General features: G+C 35.7%; 1 protein-coding gene across 1 annotated transcript; it reads left to right on the forward strand.

The window, feature by feature from the left end:
- The first annotated feature begins 4,409 nt into the window (after positions 1 to 4,409).
- On the forward strand, positions 4,410 to 15,970 carry LOC104249825 (uncharacterized). Its single transcript, XM_009806326.2, has 15 exons — positions 4,410 to 4,554; positions 5,148 to 5,578; positions 8,963 to 9,040; positions 9,289 to 9,344; positions 10,382 to 10,501; positions 11,950 to 12,020; positions 12,223 to 12,316; positions 12,437 to 12,643; positions 13,533 to 13,784; positions 14,029 to 14,137; positions 14,272 to 14,339; positions 14,913 to 14,982; positions 15,084 to 15,158; positions 15,271 to 15,362; positions 15,565 to 15,970. The coding sequence occupies exons 2-15, from the start codon at positions 5,276 to 5,278 to the stop codon at positions 15,638 to 15,640; spliced, it is 1,671 nt and encodes a 556-aa protein (XP_009804628.1). The 5' UTR covers positions 4,410 to 4,554; positions 5,148 to 5,275; the 3' UTR covers positions 15,641 to 15,970.
- The last annotated feature ends 7,111 nt before the right edge of the window (positions 15,971 to 23,081 follow it).

Below are 23,081 nucleotides of genomic sequence, written 5' to 3' on the forward strand. Positions count from 1 at the left end.
CTGCAACAACAAATCCGTTTCTGAGCTCAGGGGACCGCTCTCGCGGACGTGCAGATGCACCCAAGTCTCTGCACCTGTGGCTTCACGCCCACCAGACCATCTGCGCTTCTGTGATAAAATGTCTGCATCTACGAACTCACATCTGCGTCCAAACTTTCACAGATGCGGAAACACCAGCACCAAAAATTCTTCAGCAATGCAACATGAGATAAAACTATCTGAACCATGTTCGAAACTTATCCGAGCTCCTCGGGACATTGTCCGAACATACCAACAAGTCCCAAAATATAATGCGGACCTACTCGAGGCCTTAAATCACCCATAACAATATCAAAACCACTAAGAGCACCTCAAATCAAACTTAATAAAATTTTGAAGTTTCAACTTCCAAAACTCGTGCAGAACTATAACAAATCAACTCGGAATGACCTTAAATTTTGCGCACAAGTTCCAAATAACATAACAAATGTATTCCAACTTTTAGAACAACAATTCGAACCCAATATCATCAAAGTCAACTCCCGGTTAAACTTTTGAACCTTTCAAACCTTTAAATTGCCAACTTTCGCCAATTATGGCCAAAACCTTCTAGAAACATTCAAATGCAAATCCGGTCATACACCCAAGTTCAAAATCATTATCCAAACATAACAGAACCATCAAAACTCCAATCCAAGGGAAAATACACAAAAGTCAACTTTGGTCAACTCTTCCGACTTAAAGCTTCTAAAATGAGAATCATTCTTCCAAACCAATTCTTAATCAACCGAAAACCAAAATCGACGATTCACATAAGTCATAATACATCATACAAATCTATTCATGCCCTCGAACCACCGAATAGAATGCAAATGCTCAAAATGGTCGGTCGGGTCTCAAATAACCTAGACATGATTTCTAACATGAATAACAACTCACGTAGTCATACAAATGGAGAAAACATAATATCAAGAGGCATAATAACAAAAAAAGTCATATAATGGCCTAAGAACTATCCATATCATGAATACCCTGGTGCACGCACACACGCCCGTCACCTAGCACGTGTGTAACCCCCAATTCAATCTCAAATATTATAGTTCTCAGGGATAATTACCCTCAAATCCAAGTTTAGATATGTTACTTACCTCGAACAAGCCAAATCCAATACCGAGCAAGCCAAACAATACTCTAAAAATGCCATCCTGCATAAATCAACCTCTGAACGACTCGAAACTAGCCAAAAGCAACTAAAAAGCATCAAATAATGCTAAAGGAAACCAACTCAAATGATAAAGGTCGAATCTTTAATCAAATACTCAAAGTCAAATAAAAAGTCAAATTGGGCCTGTACTTTGGAACCGAACAAATCTCATAAATTCCGACAACACATTCAATTATGAGTCCAAACATACTAATTTCACTCAAATTCGACTCCGAATCGATGTTCAAATCTCAAATATTCAATTTAGAAAAATTTAGATAAAAATTCCTAATTTCTCTTTTAAATTCATTAATTAAATGCCAAAATTAATCAGAATCGAGTCAAAAAAAATACTTATCCCATTCCAGGTGGTAAAAATCCTCTCCAAAATCGCCTAAAACCGAGCTCCAAATTTGATAAAATGAACATGACCCTCGAATATATATGGTCTGCCAGGTAAGTCGCATCTACGACTGAAGACCCGCTTCTACGGTTTCGCTTCTGTGGCCTCAACTTCTCTTCTGCGCAATCGCCCAAACTCAGCGTCGCTTCTGCGACAACAAATCCACTTTTGTGGTCGCGTTTTTGCGCTCAGGGGACCGCACTTGCGAACACGCAGATGCTCCCAAGTCTTTATACATGCCACGCCATGCCCACTAGACCATCTTCGCTTCTGTGATACAATGTCCGCATCTGCGTCCAAACTTCCGCATATGCGGAAACTCCAGCACCACAAATTCTTCAGCAATGCACCATGAGACAAATCGATCCGAACCACATCTAAAACTCACCCGAGCCCCTCGAGACCCTATCCGAACATACCAAAAAGTACCAAAACATAAGGCGGACTACTCGAGGCCTCAAATCACCTATAAACAACATCAAAACTACTAATCGCACCTCAAATCAAACTTAATAAACTTAGGAACTTTCAACGTACAAAACTCATGCCAAATCATATCAAATCAACTCGGAATGACCTCAATTTTTTTTACACAAGTTCCAAATAACATAACAAACATATTCCAACTTTCGGAACAATAATTTGAACCCAATATCATCAAAATCAACTCCCGACCAAACTTCTGAATCTCCCAAACCTTTAAATTGCCAACTTTTGCCAATTATAGCCAAAACCTTCTAGAATCGGCCAAATGCAAATTTGAGCATACGTCCAAGTCCAAAATCACCATCCGAACCTAACAAATTTATCAAAACTCTGATCCAAGGTCAAATACACAAAAGTCAACTCTTCTGACCTAAACTTCTAAAATAAGAATCATTCTTCCAAATCAGTTCTAAATCACCTAATGATTCACATAAGTCATAATACATCATACAAAACTACTCATACCCTCGAACCACCGAACGGAATGTAAATTCTCAAAATGATCGATTGGGTCATTACATGTTATTGCGCATTTCTACCAGCCTATTTACAACTACAACTCCGGTGAATGCTAGTAGGGAATTCTCAAAATGTTCGAAAACTAATGTAAGATAAATTTAATATTTTCATCCATTTTTAAATTTGGTATTTCAAGTTTAGTGATAAAAAATATGATTTCATTGGATAGGATAAACGATGTCATTTTACGAATGGGACGATAATTTGCTAGATCCAAAGATTGCTGACCTTATCAGCATTGAAGTATGAAAAGGACGCTCTTAAGTGTGAAAGAATAATTCTATAGATAAATGTGGATGAATTTAAAAATATTCTAGCACTGGATGTTCATGTAGAGGATGATGTTGATGGAAGGATTGAACTGGAGGCAAAGTATATTCCTGCAGAAGATTATGTTGGATGGATGGTTAAGATGAAGGAAATGAATCTGAATAAGTGGATTAAGATCTTGTGCATCGTTGTCAGATTCGTGGCAGCTTGGGTGATGAAATGAGAAGGAATATTGGTTTGTTGGTAGGATAGTTTAATTATTCTAAATTTTCTTTGTTGGAAGTATTTTATCACGTAATGTTCTACTGAATAAATTAAAGTATATTAAACAATTTGTTTACTAATGTGACATTTGATGAAGTTATTAGACGCGAGTTTGAGTCTATTACGTAATTAAATAACTAGTTTATTAATGGACTCAGTGTCTATTATACAACCAAGTAGCTAATTTATTATTAGATACATTATCTATTACGCAATTTCTAGCTTTTTGTAATACAAAAGGGATAATCATCGAAATAAAAATTACAACAACAACAGTTAATCGACAAAAAAGTAGTTTCATTACATAAATGTAGATCCAAATATCACAAATTACAACTAGTTCACCAAAAAAAAAAAAACGGTGTCATGATCAATTCAAACACATGAATTGATGGAACATTATGGTCACCTTCACTTGCTCTATCGGTTTCACTTTCTTGCTCATCTACACCATTTTCACCTTGTTCATCATCATCTTAACAATTGGGTTCTTTTTATGGTACATACATGCAAATATATAATATCACATTTAATAATTTGAAATTTACGATCGGAATAAGAAAAATAAGCCCCAATTTCAACAAAAAATGAGCAGACGACAATCCACCACATGTTTATTAATAAATATTAGATCACCAGACTAACGAAAATTTAAAATATAGAGTCCAAAGGTAGTCGAACAAGGAAATATAACCACCTATGCCATATAATATATAGTTATACACAACTAAATCGAAATTCCAAATGCACATATACGAATCCCTCGACAAACCCCAATCACAGTTGTAAGAAACGAAAAAAATAAGAATTTAGGATTTACCCGGAATTAGAAAGTTCTGAGTAAATATACAGTGCTTGTTGGGTCTATATAGACAATTCAACCCAGTTGAAGCTTGATTCTTATCGGAGGCTGTTGGAAACGACCGTGGTCGAGTGAGTGAGTTAGAGAGTGAAGAGAGAAAAAAGAGAAATTGATGAAAAAAATAAAGGAAATAAAGGTTTTTTATTATTTAATAGCTGACTTATAAGTTTTGAAAATGTTAAAAAAATCCCAACTATCTTAACCCATTTATTTAGCAATTTTCCAAACTAAAAAAAAAAGGTTGAAAAAAAAAAACAGGAGGTCATATGACCAATTCAAATTTGATGGTGGTGTTTATACTAATTACTCTCAAGTATTTCACTTCCAGCTTCATAATAATTTTAAGTTTTTTGGAGTACTTAACAGCGAATACTGACACCGAAAATGACAAAACAACCCCAAATGATAAGTTAAAGAAAAATATTCCACAAAATACCAATAGACTCCCATCGGAGAGAAGGGAGTCTTTGTTTCGGCGAGCTCATCACGTCCACCAAAATTCCTCTCAAAGTTTCCGTCTTTGCCTCGCTTATTTCTATATTGTCGAAACCCCACATCGATTTGCAGGTAATTTTTCATAATTTTCAATGTATATGCATATCTATGTGTCTCTCTCAACCCTGTTGTGTATGTATTATTGGGTCTTTTTTTTGTGGGGGGGGGGGGGAGGGGAGATTAACCTGTGATTTTGAACCATCGGAAGAGCTTTGGAATTGGGGTCTTTAAATCCATACTTCTATATTGGTCCTAAATTGATCAATTTTAGACTTCTTGATGAAAACTAATATGGAGTTGATTTAGATTGATGCCTGTTAAGGTTTTTAGATAGAGTTACAATCATGGGGTTGTTGAGTTTCCCAATTTGTATAACACTATTTTGGTATATTCCAAAATGTTTAGTACTATCCATTTTGTTTAATTGTCCATCAATTGTGTGCTTCACTTCTATGAAACGTGCACTTCACTTCTCACTTTTACTTCAAGCTCCATGGATATTGTTGCTTCTTTGCTGCTTCCTGCTTTTAAAAAACGGAGTTTGAGGAGCTATATTTGGACGCAATAATTCTATTTTTCTCTGAAATACTACTGCTCTCAGGGATACATGCTCATGGTATTGCATCCTTATATTCTCATACCAAGTCTTTTTTTTTTTTTTCCAGGGAATTTGAGTTGTTTTGGTACAATCCTTGTGGGTTATGAGTTTGACTTTAGCAGTATTCAAATAAAGGAAAATATCAGCTCTTTTCTGAACGACTAGGAAGAGAAATTTGATAAAGAGTAGCAGAATATGTATCGGCCTGTGCCTAATACTACTCGAGGCGGAGTACCTACAGATAGTGGAGATCCTGTGGTTACACTGGACCAAGTTCCATGTTGGAGTAATGCTGAATTTAGATACTCATATGAGAATGAAGATCCTTCTAATTCATACTTCCCGGATCCTTTGGCATCTGCCTCTGGGTCTGAGGGCAATGCAAGTGGCATGGTTTCCAAGTTTCCCCTGGATCATGAGATTAACTCCAAGATATACCTGTGGAGAGGAGACCCCTGGAGTCTCGAGGTAGATGCTGTCATTAACTCTACTAATGAGGTAAGAGGTGACTGTCCTATAGCGATTTTGTTTTGCATGTCCATCATAAATGTGAGCATCTTTTGTTGTTTAGTATGGAAAACTTTGGAGATTGAACAGCTTGTTTGCGTACATTGTTTCATGTGAGATGGCAACATAAAGGTGAACTTGTAGCCGAACAAATTAATTACACTTGCATTTTTCTTGAAAGTGTTGAGTTCCAGGTAGCTCATCTCTATGTCTGACTTAAGTTAACTCTGGTATTGGATGCTTGTTCTTGAATCAAGACTAAGTTTCATAACATTAATTTTCTTACATTTTCTTTCTATTTCCTTGAAAGGATTTTTTTTGTTTTTTTTGGGGGGTGGGGGTGGGGTGGGGGTGGGGTGGGGGTGGGGTGGGGGTGAAGTAGGAGCGGGTTAGCATCAAAGCTGATAATTGAGAATGTCTTTATTTCGTTAGCAAAGAAATGAGGAATTATATTCTTTTTGCGTCTTTCCAGGTTTGCAAATTTGGAACTTCCTAGAAACTGAACATTTTTTTTTCGTCCCCATACATCTCTTACCTGGACACTTCCCTGGAAATTATATGGCTACACAATGTGATTCAGTTGTCCAAACATCATGTCTATTTAAGATATGGTTCACCAGTTTTTATACTTATACTAGTTTCTCGGCACGTGCGTTGCACGTATATGCCGCGTTATGTTATGTATGATTTTATAAAATAATAGCAATATTATGGAAAAGACTTTAAATAAATAATTATACATAAAAGAATAAAGTCAAAATTTTTGTGAATAATTAATGTTGGATCATCGTATGGTAAATTCTAAGTCAATGTCAAGATGATTGGATTGTCTGAACCTAAAAAAATGAACAACTAATTTTAAGTAGATACATGTGTTTTTGTTGCTTATTTTGATTTTGTTAGATACAAAAATGTAATAAAATGTATTTCACAGAATATTCATTAAAGATGACGACATTCTTGGTGTATATTTCTTTTCATCTGTTTAGGTTATGCCGTCGTAATCAGGACTTGTTGTCAACATTTATATATCCCTCTTAAAGGTACAACATAAAGTTAGTCATGTGAGAAAACATATTACCGTACATGTAATCTGACATTGGGAATTGATTCTGCATCAAAAATTTAAGGGATATCAAGCCAAATCCTAAATTAAAGATACTACAAGATTCTTGAAATCGTAGGAGTCTATTAGGGTTTCTTGGAGGTTACTCTACCCTAAACCCTAACTCACACCTATACAAAGGGATACATATTCCCTTGAAGAGGTTTCTCAAAATCCCATAAACTTACGGGATATTTACAAAGAGATCAAAATATGACCGGATACTTCTTGACAATCAAATAGTTCAAGAAGCTGGAGATCAAATACATCCCCAGGAGGTCTGCATCATCCTACATTCGAGAAACACGCGGCTTCAGCCCTCGAATCACGGAGATAATCAGAAGAGAAGAATTAAGGGAGAAACAGAATTGTACTCACAATCGATTAGTAAAAATATTTTTCTCTTATTTTGTGATTGCAGTTTACTTTTCATATATTTAAAATTAGTTGCAAAATTTTTTTCTATTACAATTTAACGTTCTAGTTTAAAATAGTCAAACAATTTTTTAAAAAATAAAAACTTTAATTTCTTGCGCTAGCAATAGCTATTATTATTTTAGTTGGTATATTAGAAGAATTTTAATATGTAAAAAAGTATAAATATTACCAATTGTGCAACCGAGTAATCCAAGCAACCTGTTAGAAGAGTGCAAAATAATATTTACATTAGATGCAATATCAAATCTACTAATTAGGGAACGAATAATAATTTCAAATACGAATTTTTTCGAAATTTGGAAAGAATAGTACACTTTAAACAAACAACATAATATGTGAATGTGGTGAAGTGGCTAAAAGACGAAACATCAGCTCACCCCTAATATCTTCATAAAAATGAATGTATGAAACAAAACTGATTAGAGTAGCAATTTAATATTTCACATAAAAAAATTCTAACGCTAACCAACGGAATTATAAATTTGAAATACCTTATTTAGTAATTAATTCAAGATATCTTATTTTGACATTTTTTTGACATGGTTTTTTTTTTCTTTTCTTGTAATATTAGAAATATTAATTCATTATCTCCATTAAACTACATAAAATAATAATAATAATTCTCTTTTCAAGTTAATAACTTTATTATTTACTAAGTATGAATACTTTAGTTTTGGATAACTTGATGATGAAAAAGTTACAACGTCAATCACAATATTACATATAAGAGATTTAATCATGCAATGAAAGTACTTATTGTCATGTTTTTTAGTTTGTTCTAATTGATTTTTGTATTACTCAACAACATACATGAAGAATTATAATATATAAAACTATAATTATATATTGTTACCTTTAATATTTTTTCCGCGAAAGATATGAAACGATTTATTTTCCGATAATAGACTAATATTTTCTTTTACATTTTCTGATTGTCAAATATTATCATAATAATAAAGAATCTAAAATAAAGAAAAAAATAGGATGTAAAGTAGCATAATCATTAATTGAATTAAACAAAGAAACGCATGGATTGAAAAATCATATTATTACTCACAGTGTACTATAATGGAAGTTTGCCTGATAAAAGGAAGAGAAGAGTAGCCGCTAGCGAAAATGTAACAATCAAGTACACACAAGAAAAAAAATGTGAGAAATAAAAACAGGTATTTGATGTGGGTAAGAAAATAACAGTGTTAAAAATAAGAGCAAGGGTTGTGAATTAATTTTTTTTTTCAGCGAAAATATGTTGAAGTGCTCTTTAACGTTGCTATCTTAAAATTTGTTTGTAAGGCATTGGAAAATTAATAATTTTTTATAGAAATGCTCTTTAATGTTGCTAGTTTTCAAATAGAGACAAAAAGACTATTCAGGACAGTATAATATACGGGCGATAGAGGAGCATGTAAATGTGATCTGGAAAGACAAAAATCTTAAAAGTTCTGATGACTTATTCATAGCAATTATACAAATCTTTAGAAAAAATAGGAGACCCTTAGAAGAGATATGTCATATTGGTGTCTTTTGCTGACATCGAAATAAATGGTATTATAATCCCCAGAAATCCAATTGTGATGTCTAAAAACAATCGAACACTAATATTAGTTACTAATCTGAAGGGTTGTATCCTTTCAAATAAATTTCGTTTTTATTTAATTTCTTTTAAGTAAAATATTTAAATTATTTAGGACATTTTAGTAATTTAACTTTTAACTTTTGGGGTTCCCACTTTTATAATAATATAGATGTATGTATTGTCTATTATGTGGTGTATGTTCTATCTTTATAGATGCTTCAATTCGAGATTTACACCTCTATTTTGTGGTCAAAAGAACTTAGATGAAGCACACAGCAGCCCTGGATTGCATGCTGCAGCTGGACCTGGTCTTGCAGAAGAATGTGCCACACTGGTAGGTTCTCTAATGCATGAATACGTAATCGTTAATTTAATTTTGATTGCATATTTTCTGAGCTGGTCTGCAAATAGAAGTTGGAGTATGACATGACTTGTGGCAAACTGTTGAAGTTCCACTTTGTACATTCGGACATTCCTTCTTCTAGCTTAAGGAAGTTATCTTCCACCTTTCTAAATTTTCTAATCTTCAGTTCAACTGATGATGCTGGAAAGACTAAAATATGGTTTACTTTTCCTTCATAGGGAGGCTGCCGAACTGGAATGGCAAAAGTTACAAATGCTTATGATCTTCCTGCTAGGTGAGTGTACGGGGTCATTTTGTCAGCCTTGTGCGACATGCTTTTTCCATTATCCCCATTGTTCTGCATGCACTAAATGTGAAGAAACATATAACAATGTCTCACTTGTAACAAGTACCCGTCCTAAGCATTATCCTTTTCTTTCGAGTCAATAACTTTATTCTTCTCTTGTTTGATGTGCCAGATTATTCTCTTTAATTTTCAAGTAAGGAAATTTAGCCGTTTTCTTGTATGTCCAGTTTTTTCTGTATAGACATAATTATATACTAAAAGAAAGAGAGAACAAAGAGAGAACACTGGGAACCAAACTAAGAGTGTTTCTTAAAAGGAGCGTGTACTCTGAGAAATATACCTCTCACATGTAAAATGTAAAGAGATCCATAATCCATAATCAATATTATGTGGGTTGGTTAGGAAAATTCTGCATGCCAGCTAAGTTGCAAATATTTGACATATTCATAAGGAATTTCAGTATGCACAAACAGCTTACACTTTGTTTGAGTTTTCTGTAATAAGAATCCAGTATATCAGAAGTTAAATAAAAATCAATCTTATTTCAGGTGTACTTTCAAAGTGCTTATCGATTCATTGAAATCTTTAATGAGGAGTTACTACCTATTTCAATAGTCATGCCACTATATCTTGCTATAGTTCTTCACACCTGAGCAATTTATAACAGTTGAAGCATTCTGGCACCTTAATGTCTTTGCTGATAAGAAAATGGTGATTCACACTTACCCCAACACAAAAAAAAAAAAAGAAAGGAAAGTGTGACTTCACTTAATGTTTAAATTCCCATTGTAATTTCTGAGATTTGCATCATGGTTGTCAAGGTGCGGGAGCTACGTTTCTGTATCACCATTTAAGCTACTAGTAGATTCTGGTCTGTTAAAGTTAAAAGCAAGAAATAATAAGTGTTCTACTTCCTTTGAACTTTGTTTTACGTGATCATTTATCACAACACTAGCATTAGTGGAATACATGCAGCATTATATAACTTTTGACCTTATGCTGATCTTGTTTCTTGCATTGTGCAGGAGGGTCATACACACTGTTGGTCCCAAATATGCTGTAAAATATCATACTGCTGCAGAGAATGCTCTAAGCCATTGCTATCGCTCTTGTCTCGAGCTTCTAGTAGAAAATGGGCTCAAGAGGTTGTCTCATTGTCATAAATTTAGTCTGTTACATTTTAGTCCCCTGATATTGATTATTAAAGAAAAAGAAAAAAGCAGCAAAATTTAAAAAGAGATCGCTCAGGAAATGGGACATCCCAAAAAAACAATAACAAAGAGCAAAAGCCATTAGAATCAATCAAAAAGACTAATTCTTTAGCATGCCCAAGATAAAAACTCAACCTTCTATTTTATGTAAATGGTTTTTTTTTTTTTTTGCATACTATCTTAGCAAATTACAATGTAAAATCAAGAACAGACCTTTCTTTGGTTATAAATAATCCTTATAATAATGTAAACTCAGAAGCTAGAAATAGCAGTGGCCATATGGGTTATTAAACAGAGGGTCATATATGTAACAAAAAAAAGTTTTTATTTTACGAGTGGAAGTAGGGATGACCTTTGAAAAGGGGAAGCTGACAGGAGGAGAGATTAACGTTTTTTTGGGAGAAGAGAGATAAGAGCTATTTTTTTGATATTCACCTAAAAATAATATTAGAATTCCTATTAGAATTATCTAAAGTGATGACTTAGGTATCAAACCCTCTCAAAATGCCATCTTGCAAATTTTTATTTATGAGTCATCTAATGACTATTATAAGGCTGCCACGTTGTGTGTGTGTGTGGGGGGGGGGGGGAGCTCAAGACTTATCTAAGATTTTATAATTAATTAACTAATCTTCCACAAAAATTATTAATTAACCAATTATTCACATAATTAAGAATTATCTCAACCCACTTAGAATACTACTTACTTTTTTTTTGAAAAAAAAAAAAAAACTTAGAATACTACTTACTTTTAACACACTTTATATAACTTACTATCATGGTCATGTGGTACCATATAAATAAATATATACACTATTATTTCATTAAAACATCCATGTAAAAATACATATATTTTCTCAAATTATAATTTTCCTAATCTCATATAAAGAGTAAAATTTTCGTACGCTTAATTCTTAAAATGGTAAAAAGATACTCTTCTTTTCTTATGAGAAAATAATTTCTATCTTTACAATAAAGAAAATCTCATAAATCTTCTCATATTATGTGCCGGTTTGGATTGGCTTATTTTAAGTGCTTTTAAGCCAAAATAATTTTTAAGTCATTTTGTAGTGTTTGGATAGAGTAAAAAAGTGCTTTTAAGCACTTGTTTTTAAGCTAAAATGACAAAAACAAGCCAAAAGTTAGAATTCCTAACTTATGGCTTAAAAGCCACTTAAAATAAGCCTATCCAAACAGGCTCTATGTGTATAATTGAAAGTACTAATATTAATAACTATATAAATTTTTTTTTTTAACTGTTTTACTAAATAAAAGTTCCACTCAAAATACCAGATATTAAAATTTATAAAAAGACTGATCTTGACACTAAGGTTTCACAATTCAGAAGTTGCACCTAACCATGTTGTACCATGTGGATGCAGCATTGCTATGGGCTGTATATACACAGAAGCGAAAAATTACCCACGAGAACCAGCTGCTCATGTGGCAATAAGTGAGATATCTCTGTTTGCTATTTTCATAACTTCTCTATCAAGCGCTTATGTTCCTTAATTGATATTCAAGTTGCAGATATAGATAACTCTGTCTTTATGTGGACTTGAATGCTATGGTATCTCCATTAAAAATATGTTTTTATGTTTTAAAAATCTATTCCAGTTTTTGTGCAAATGACATCTCTCATTCACTTTGATTAGGAACTGTACGGCGGTTCATTGAGAAACAGAAAGATAAAATAGAGGCAGTTGTTTTCTGTACAACTACATCATTGGATACAGAGATTTATAAAAGGTATTCTTAGGACATTGATTTTCTAGTATAATACGGAGGGAAAGAGTTCTGTCAGTTTCTATTTATCTGGGAAGTCCAACCATCCACCTCTTGAGCGCTATATGTAACTTTATTCTGCAGATTGCTTCCGCTCTATTTTCCTCGGGATAAGCATGAAGAGGAAGTTGCCCTATTAAAACTTCCTGCAGATGTTGGGGATGAGAATGGGGAGACAACTATAGATGAACGCAAAATTAGAATAAAACCGTTACCGAATGCAAAAAAATCCAGACCAAGGGTTCCGCAGGCCTCTGTTGATCTTTCCGTCAGTAATGTTGGTTTGACCAGGTTAGTGATGAATTCTGCATCCGCATTATATTTTACATATAACAGTCACGTCGGTGATATAAGGAAGTCTTGAAGTTGGTCAAAGTTCCAAAACTGACTTCATTACTAGCACCTTCCCATTTTTGGGTTTTTCTCTTTGGTGCTAGGATGACATTGATAGAGAAAGACCTTGTTTACTGGATTACGAAAAAACTCCTCCTTTACTTGACAAATAATAGCACGTAGTGGTTCCAGGCTTTGTACAATTTTTTGTCTTTATCAGCTTTAGGTGTCACATTTTAAACAAAATAAGTAGCAGTTATACTCTTTGAGATAGACGTCAAACCTTGAACTAAACTTTGCAGTAGTAAAAAATGAAAACAAATGACATAATATTGATGGCTATAGTTAGAGACTACATGTAAAGTTTAAAAGGGTCTTCTGCAGCCAGCCCTTGACCAATTTTCGGTTGAATTCTGTCCTGTGTTCTCTAAGATACATTCTTCTATAACAATCTTGGAGCACGTTGTCATCAAGATAATATTACCGTATCATTGTTAAGCACATAACATAACTTTCATTGTGTCAGCTTGGGGAAAAAAGAAATGAAGTGAAGCACTTTGAAGCTACTATCCTTGTAATTAGAGATCAACTTGCGCCCAGTATTTGGTGTTTTATCTGAGTGTTACAAAACTGAAATCGAACTGAAGTTTGGTGGTAAATAATAAAGTAAATGTCATTAAGAGTTAAGACGAGAAACGTCTTGTTACTTTCACAGTGGAATATTACTTTGATGAATATGTTCATTCCTGATGGATTTTGTCATCTACTTTCACCATTCAAGTCTTATTTGTTAAGAATATGCCTTTTTTTTTTATCATCGCTTTTACTGAAATGATTTTTTAAGTAGGAGCTCATCCTATTTGGATGCTTTTCTGGATCCTGCTTTTATGTCCTTGATCAAGGACCCTGATCAGCGACGGAGAGAACAATGGGAAAAGACTTCCCAGGCACAAACTAGTTGGAACTTGTTTAAAATGCTTGGATATGGTGATGTTGCGGGACCGCCTTTGTCACCAGCAGAAGAATACTCGCTTCATTCTAGATATCTTGCAAAAGCAAATACTCTGAACCTTTCAGAAATTGCAGAAATGAAAATTGTGTAAGCAGTTTTGCTGTATATATATGTCTCCTAGGACATTCTCTTTTTGTCCATGGTTCCTAAAATACATGAAAGATCTGTGTCCAGTTGTCCAAATATTAACTTGTTTGAGCATCAAGTGGTTTGATTGATTTGTCATCTTACCATACAACTAGCAAAGTCTCATTGACATATTTAGAAGCAAGTCCATTAGAACTTGTGTTATATTCTTCAACTTCCATGTTGCCCTTTGACTTCGTTTCAGCTACCGAGGAGGGGTTGACAGTGAAGGTCGTCCAGTAATGGTCGTTGTGGGGGCACATTTCCTGCTAAGATGTCTTGATCTTGAGAGATTTATTCTCCATGTTGTAAAGGTATGTGATAATTACTTGCTTAAGTTAGATTTTGTTTGGACGACTATGGGTTTTTCCCCTTTAAAATAGGTTGGATAGGATCTATTATCTATATCCATTGAGTGGTTCAGTAATTATTATATGTCAATTTTCAGGAGTTCGAGCCATTAATACAGAAGCCTTACTCTATTGTGTACTTCCATTCTGCTGCAACCTTACAGATGTGAGTATCATCCTTCTCACACTAGCCTTGTCTCCTTACTCGATACGATGAGTAGACCTCTTCGTGTGCCTTTGGTGAAGTTGCTTCTCTTTATTGACTTGTCAATAAAAGTTAAACTTCTAATGTGTATTTTTCTTTCTTTTAATGGGTAGTATTATATAATATCTGCTCTTTTTCTACCATCTTCTATTAATTTCAGAGCAAAGTGGTACCTCATTGCTATAAAAAAAATCTCCTTTTTCATTCTGGTTTGTGGGATCCTTTCATGACCATATGGTCTGCTGTTAAGTATCAAAACTTTCTTTACAATACGTCATTTCTAATCCCTATGCTTTTGAGATAGTTAATCTATCCTTTCTAGAATTCATTTACAAACTTGTTCTCCCATTTGCTTTGTGAAGTTAGTTTTATTTAACATGGAAAATGTGTTTTTTCCCTTTGACGTCGCACGACGTGCACATTTTTAACAATTCTTGTTTATCACTTTTTTTTGTGGGGGGGGGGGGGGAGATAACTTTCTCAATTCCATTGTCTTGTAATGTTTCTAAATATCATTTTATTGTACCAAAACAGACAACCAGATCTAGGATTGATGAAGAGAATACAACAAATACTCGGTCGCAAGCACCAGCGCAACCTTCATGTATGCTATGCCTTCCCCCTTGTTCCCCGGTGTTGGAGTTCACTTGCCATGATACAAGTACTTGACTTGCTGTAGTCTAAATCTCCTTTTTCTATGGGCAGGCGATATATGTTCTTCACCCTACTTTTGGACTGAAGAGTGCAATAGTTGCACTACAGCTCTTTGTGGATTATGTGGTACTTAACAGTCCTATTACCTTCCTCCTTTTCTTTTCTCTAATATCTTTACTGTTTTATAAAGTCATCTTACTTATTTCTGAATGCTCTTTACCTTTTGCACCGATGTCAGGTATGGAAAAAAGTAGTGTATGTAGATCGTCTTCTGCAACTATTCCGCTATGTTCCTCGTGAACAGCTAACCATCCCAGATTTTGTATTCCAGTTAAGTCAACATTCTGCTAACGATTCATTTTTCTGATTATAATTATGAGTTTCTGATTATAATTATAAGTCAGCATTGCTCCATCCAGAAGGTACCAGTCTCCTTTTAAGGCTGAACCTTATTCAGTTCTCTTCAGCATTTCTTTATGTGTAAAAGAAGTGAGTAGATTAAGTTGAACTAATTATAGTGTTTCTGTTGCAGGCATGATTTGGAAGTAAATGGAGGGAAGGGCCTAATTGTGGATCCTAGAACTAAGTATGTTTATCAGAGACCATAGACACTGTGTCAAGTGTCAACTGAGCTTCAACTCAAAACTTCATTTATTATAGACGTTGTAGCAAGCTTGTGGAAAAATTCACTTTATTTGCTTCTGTCTTTTCTTCCTCTTTTTATTTTTTATTTTTTATTATTTGTGCAGTGTAGAGGTGTAATTCGTCTTGTGCACTATTAGCAGTTATTTAGATCATTTACGTCTGTAATTTGATTTATTTATGCAATCAGATGTGTCTTGTGCATGCAAATGGAAATAAATTTCTCTACTTCTGTGACAATTTCCTTTCTATGAGATGTCATTTGTGAGTCCTTAAAGAGGACTTGACATTCCGAATATCTGTTCAAGACTGAACCAGCTTTTTATTTTATTTTCGGTTATTTACTCATAGCTTTTTGTTTTAATTTTATTATACTGTTTATGGTGAGGTGCGTACGTGAATAGCGCAAGGGAAACTAGAGGAGGGTCTTTTGTTGGATCAAAACAAGAGTCAAATGTTTTTTCCTTCGAATTGATGTCCAAATACATACCGGTAACTATATATATAGACAGCCTGAAATTATGTTTTTTGGATGTACCAAAATTACTTAGTTTTCTTGGTATGGAGAATTAGCAAAATATTAAGTAATGCACCACTTGTGTACTCCAACTTGCCTTTCAGTTGCCTAATTCAAAGCTAAAACAGTGATCTTAAAGGTAGTATTAAACTTTAGACCATCTGAAATTGATTCAATAAAGATCAGAAATCTAATCTTTCGATTACTGGTCCATTCCGGTGTTGATACTGTAGCTCCAGATATATTACTGAAAAGAGATGTGTACTCGTCTCCTATTTCTCCTTGTGGCCTGCTTTCGTGATCCCATGGAAAGATCTCAAAGAGATCTAATCCAGATCCCGCTCGACTTCCGTCTATGGTCCTTTTCTGGCTATCCATGGCCGATCGAGTCAGATTCATGGCTTTTCCGGCTAGATCGGTAATTTTTTGAAGTTTTTCTCACTTTTCTGGGTTTTCTGAAACCCTAACCTTTAAGATCTTTCGATTTTCTTTCAGATCCATCTTAGATCTGTGTATGTTAGGAGCCTCTTAAGTGTTTTCCTCAAAGCTTTTCCGATTTTTTCAAAGCGACTCTCCGTCTTCAAAAATTAGGGTTTTTCTTAAAAGACTTCTTCTCTGATTTTTCAGTATTAGCTTATGATTTTACTGTGTTTAAATGGTTTGTTTATGTTCTTCTTCTACCTGGTTCATCGTGTTGAAAGCCCTAAGTGTTTTGTTTCTATCCAGGGTTCTGAAACTCTCTTTGTTTACTTTATATGCATGCTTGGTTCGTTTAAGTTCTTTGTATTTGAATCCTTTTCCTTGTTTGACTTGTCTGATTCTGAGTTCTTACCATTTTTCTTTTTTTAACTCGGCTATTGTTAAAACCCTAATTTCTTAAAAGGTTTTCCTCGCTTATTGTTGTGAGTTCTTTACTTGTTTCTGACTTTCTTTACCTGTTAGACTGGTTTCTTCACTTTGGTTCTACGTGTGTGCCATGACTGCTTGACATTGTTGATTACCATGCTTTGAATAGTCCTTAGCCTATTCATGTCACTCCTGTATGTTTATGTTCTTCTAGTTTGCTCCTTTTTGTCAATATGTTTGATCCTGCATGTCTAATATGCATGCTCATTCCTTTCTATTTATATGTTGAAGTGCAGAATCATGACCATTTCTTGATTGATCCTGATTTCCTTAAGTTACGACTGATTGCAAAAAAGTTTTCTTATAAACCCTAATTTTACTCATTTGTTTAAATTGATTGATTCCTTCCATTTATTTGTTGTGATGTTTTACCCCGCTGAATCCTTTCCCCAAATTAAGTATATTCTGTACCTAGACTCAATTGTATACTCTATATTTTTACTATCCCTTATATGGTCAGAAATCAATCTTCCTAAGATTGATTTTATTTCCTTAATTTTCCCGTTAGTATCCGTTAAGCAGTAATTCCTTGATTAAAGGGAAGTACTTGTATTAATGGGATTCTGATTGTGATTATTGCCATATTTGTGTTAAACATTTACTTGTTACCTTATTTTCTACTCGTTTTCAAAGCTATAAAAACCCTACCCTCTCTTGTCTAAACACACGAACAACTGAGATCAAAACACACACTTATACACTCAAAACTCTCTCTTTATCTACTGCTACTGCTTTGCCTAGCCGGCTGAAAGCCAAGGCTAGACTACAGAATCCTACTTGCTTTACCTTTCTGCACTTTGCTTTCTCAACTGGTATGTCCTAGTTTAATGTTAAAGCTTCAACAACAACATGCTTCTTTAATTGTTTTAGTTTCTCTCATTCTTGTCTACTTCTGCTTGTGATTCTGTTGTGAAACATACAGTCAAGTTACATTACCAGCATGCTATAATGTCACCCTCCCCCTTTAGATTACCGCACTCCCCTATATGTGTTTCAAGGCATACTCTGTCAGTCACTTAGTGTGTACTTGCCATCCCAAGTCCCTATCCCTTCAATGTGCTTATGTTCTTTCTGACTAGCCTGTGATCATGCCAGTATCAGCTATTACTGTGCATACCCAACTAGTCCTAAGACCCTTGATGGGGTTATGTGTTTACTGTCAAATGTCTGTGTGTCCCAAATCCCTTGACCCCCTGTATGACTACTGATTCTGAGTGTGATCCCATCTTGAGAGTTTGAGTTTTGTTTACTACTACAACTGATTTTAATCACCTTTGTTGCTGATTGCTTTCAAAAATGGACTATCCGTCCAACTTTTAAACAAATTCCTTTCAACACGTGTTCTGCACTTCCACTATACTCTTAGAATCTAGGTTCTGCCCCTCTTGTGTGAGCCTTGCCTTGGGACCCTTGAACTCCCTCTTAATTTGGACACATAAGAGCTGGCCCTTCCACACTGCACTTACTCCTGGTTATGCAATCTGGGTGTGAGCACTGCCCCGGATCCTTTGAGGTCCTTAGGGAACTCTAACACACCCAGATATGAGCAAGGCGTTGGAACAATATTGGCATTGGAGTGGTTCATTACATAACTCAGAGAGAAAGTTAGGATCAGGCTTACTATGGTTGTAACTTCTTATTTTTGCACTTCTTTTGTAATTCAATCATTTGGTCTGTAATAATTTGTAAACAAGTATGGGGTTGGCTAGTGAAAAGGGATGGGAAATATGCATGCTTTAGTTATCAAAAGGATGGAAAACATGTTATTAGGTTTATATTCCTATTTGCACAATAGAAACCATGCTTAGGACTCATTTCATACATTAGAGATCATGTTCCTAGGACTGTCACTTATTATTTTCAGCATGTCCATTTCACTATCACATCACTTAGAAAATCCTGCGTTAAACATGTTAATAATCGGTGTTTCTGTGACCATGTTCTTACTGCCATGCACACTTAGAGATCCTGTTTTACACTAAACTAATAAACATATCATCTCTTCATATTCTGGAAATCGTGTTCAAACGCTGTAATATTTGTGCATATAGAAATCCTGCCTAGGATTCTGCATTATTCTGCATCTTTGTACATTAGATACCATGTCTTTAGGATTTCATTTATATTCGCTTAAACACGCTTAGGCTAACTATGAAAGCATAAAAGGAATAAAGCAACTTTACTCAGTTTTTACAAGTAACTGGCCATAATTCTATGTGCTGAACACCTAGAACAACATGTTGTAGGTAATATAATAATCTCCAAACTGTCTTAGCAATCCTGAATAACTACTGAATACTGCTTACGCCTAGGCAAGCCTTAGGTAATGACTTAAATAAAACTGGAGCTGCTTTTGTTTAATTATCAACTGATACAACCAGCAGGCAGGCCTGATTCAGACTTCTTTTCTGAGTTATATAATGAATCTGTTTCGGACTTAAACACCCTGCTGTAGGATTTTTAAAATTCAGACCTTAACTGTGTATGAGTCGTGCTGTCTATATGCACTGTTTGCGGAGGTATAACTGAACCTTCTGTTTGCTTATATGTTTCCCCTAATTGCAATTTTATATGTTTTGTATGTCGCCTTAGAATTTTACCTTTGAACCTAAGGGTCAGCCTAGAACCTCCTTCTTATAGGAACAGGAGTCCTAAATTCCTCCGGGACTGATAGAAATGGGACGAGTAACAACATGCAATAGAGGTCGAGACCAACCCGCGCTTTAATTACCTTCACGGGGCGGGAAAGGGTAGATATGGATATGATGACCGGTGCGCTAATACCACGTGTATCCCCTCTTTTGAGGAGTGTCATACCGGGTATTGCATTGATTTGCTCCATATTACAAACAAACCTAGGACACCCCTTTATTTTTTATAAATATGCTTAGACTATAACTCTTTTCAAAACCTTGCTTTTATTGTTTTTCAAACACTTGTGTATTTAAACTCATAATCCCCTATTATTTGAGCCTTTATTTGTTTGCTAATTGCATAAATTCACAAAAACTATCTGGTCGGGAACCACACTAGTGGATCCTGAGGGGTGCCAACACCTTCCGCTTAGGATAATTTCAAGCCCTTACCCTCTCTCTAGTTATCAAACATAGTTATAGTTGGGCCTTATAGATGCCCTAACGCACCTTAAAATCGTTAGGTGGCGACTCTTCAAATACCAAATTCCTAAAAAGGAAATGAGTCATTATACCCCATGAACGTCGAAACCTGGACTCCTCTCCACAGAGGGAAAAAGGGGGGGGGGGGTGCAGGGGGTAACGTGAGTACACCAACTCAGTAAGTAACAAGTCCAAACTATGGACTGACGGTAGTGACGAACCAAACCTCAATAGGTAGTAATATATTTTTTGTACAGAAAAGTAGACATGCTTGCAGTTCAAGTAAATTCTCAGCAGTAATTAAATACACTATGAACAATATAGAGTATAAAGCAAAGGAACCTATAAGTACCAATGCACATATAGCATGATCAATGTTACAGATACCTCCACTCAAAAGTGTTCAATCACTCGGTACTGTATATGGCCATCTGACCCAAGGAAGATCCATCCCTGAATATATACACATCACTGACCGCAGTCATCCAGTACCGAGGAAGGCCATTCCAGCCCTATGGAGAAGATCCATCTCTAGGTATCAATACTTCGGACAAGATCCATGTCCAGGGAAGATCCATACCTCAATATCATCAACAACGCTCATTGGGGGTGTAAAGACTCCAGAGGGGTTTCTCTTAGCCCAAGCGCTATAAAAAGCCAACAAAGGCATGTTCAATATCTCGTTACGGCATACAGCCCGATCCCATACTGTCACTCAACATCAGGCTCTCGACTTCACTCAGTCATTACTCTCCAGTCTCACACACACATGCTCAAAATGTCATGATACTAGCCCGAACAATGATATGATATGTCAAATAGCAATAACCGAGACTGAGGCATGATATAATATGCATGAATGAGACTAAGTATAGAATATAGATGAACCAAATGACATGATAGCAAGAAACCACCTTTTCGGTCTCAACAGTATTGGTGTGAAGCCTTAACATGATAATTAGCATGATTTGCAGCTCATTAACTTAATCACATAGTTACAACACAGATATCGGCTAGAAAGAGTCACTAAGCGGTGCCATGGAATGATCTAGGATGCATTCCTCGTGGTGCACGCCCAAGCATTTGCGTCACCTCAATAGTAATCATAGAACGCATAGTTTGGGGTTTCGAACCCTCAGAACCAAGTTTGGAAGCGTTACTTACCTCAAGCCAAGCCAAACTCTAGCCCACGACACCCTTGCCTCTCGATTCGGCCTCCAAATGCCCCGAATCTTACCAAAATCAGTATATAACCATCAATATACGATAAAGGAATGAAACCCATACGAAAATTATCAATTTAACTCAAAAATCCCGAAATAGGCCAAACCCGACCCCTGGGCCCACATCTCGTATTCCAATAAAAATCACAAAACTAGAATACTTACACGCTCACGAGTTCATACATACCAAATACACCAAAATCCGACCACAAACGACCCCTCAAATCTTCAAAGTCTCCAATTCCAAGCTCTAATCTCCCAACTTTCTTCCCCAATTTTCCACTAATACCATGATTAAACAATGGAAAAATGGCCATAAACACAATTAATAAGGCTTAAGAAGCTTACCCAACTGAAACCCTTCGATTCCCTTGAAAAATCACTACCCTAGCTCTCTTCCCGTCTTCAAAAATGGCAAAACTTAGCAAAATTCGCGAAAGGGGTCTTTTTTATACCTTCTGCCCATTAATACCGCATCTGCGATCCACTTCCCGTGGTTGTGGGACCGCTTCCCCGCCTATCCAACCACTGCTATGGTTTTTTATTTAAAGTCCCTGACCGCACCTGCGAAGTAATACCCGCACATGCGGTCACGCAGGTGCGTCCCTTTCTCCGTATCTGTGACTTTTGCCTTCTTCACCTGTGGCCGCATCTGCAGTTGATTCTTGCTTCTGGGGTCATCGCAGCTGCGGTCCCCTAACCGCAGGTGCGGTTATGACAGAACCTCAGTAGCTTCAGTTGCAAACTCCAACTCCCAAACTTCCCAATACCATCCGAAATCATCTCGAGGCCCCTGGGACCTCAACCAAAAGTACGAACAAGTCATATACCACTCTTCAAACATATACCAATCTTTAGAACACACAAAACAACACCGAATCATCAAAACACCCTCGGATTCAAGCCTAAAGATTCCAAAAACTTCTAAATTCCGCAAACGATCAAAAAGTCTATCAAACCACCTCCGAATGACCTAAAATTTTGCATACACGTCACAAATGCCATAACGGGCCTACTCCAATTTCCGTAATTCCATTCCGATCCCGATATTAAAATATCCACTACCAACCGAAAAGCGCCAAAATTCCAATTTTGCCAATTCAAGCCTTAATCTACCACGAAACTCCAAATTATATTCTGAACACACTCCTAAGTCCCTAATCACCTCACAAAGCTATCCTAATCATAAAAACAAAATTCAGAGATCGTTTACTCACAAGTCTACTTCCGGTTGACTTTTCCAACTAAATGCCCAACTTAAGAGACTAACTGTCTCATTTCTCTACAAAACCACTCCAAACCCAAACTAACAAACCCGATACCACATAATACAGCTGAACAAGACATAATGAAGCAGAAAATGGGGAACACAGAGCGGTAACTCATGAAATGACCGGCCGAAATGTTACAGCCTCCCCCTCTTAAACAAACGTTCATCCTCGAACGAGTCAAGAAACATACCTGAAGCCTCAAATAGGTGAGGATATCTACTACACATCTCCCGCTTGGTCTCCTAGGTAGCCTCCTCCACGGGTCAACCTCTCTACTGCACTTTCACTGAAGCTATATCATTTGATCTCAACTATCAAACCTGACGCTCCAAAATAGCCACTGGCTCCACATCATAAGTCAAATCACCATCCAG

This window comes from Nicotiana sylvestris, chromosome 4, assembly GCF_000393655.2.
Source record: "Nicotiana sylvestris chromosome 4, ASM39365v2, whole genome shotgun sequence".
Lineage (NCBI taxonomy): Eukaryota > Viridiplantae > Streptophyta > Magnoliopsida > Solanales > Solanaceae > Nicotiana > Nicotiana sylvestris.

What these genes read in the sequence shown, in the direction of transcription:
- LOC104249825 (XM_009806326.2), top strand. Translation starts at nt 5,276, where the DNA reads ATGTATCGGCCTGTGCCTAATACTACTCGAGGCGGAGTACCTACAGAT. An exon ending in TCATTAACTCTACTAATGAG is followed by an intron (nt 5,579 to 8,962) that starts GTAAGAGGTGAC and finishes TGTGGTCAAAAG; the next exon opens with AACTTAGATGAAGCACACAG. An exon ending in GCTTATGATCTTCCTGCTAG is followed by an intron (nt 9,345 to 10,381) that starts GTGAGTGTACGG and finishes TGCATTGTGCAG; the next exon opens with GAGGGTCATACACACTGTTG.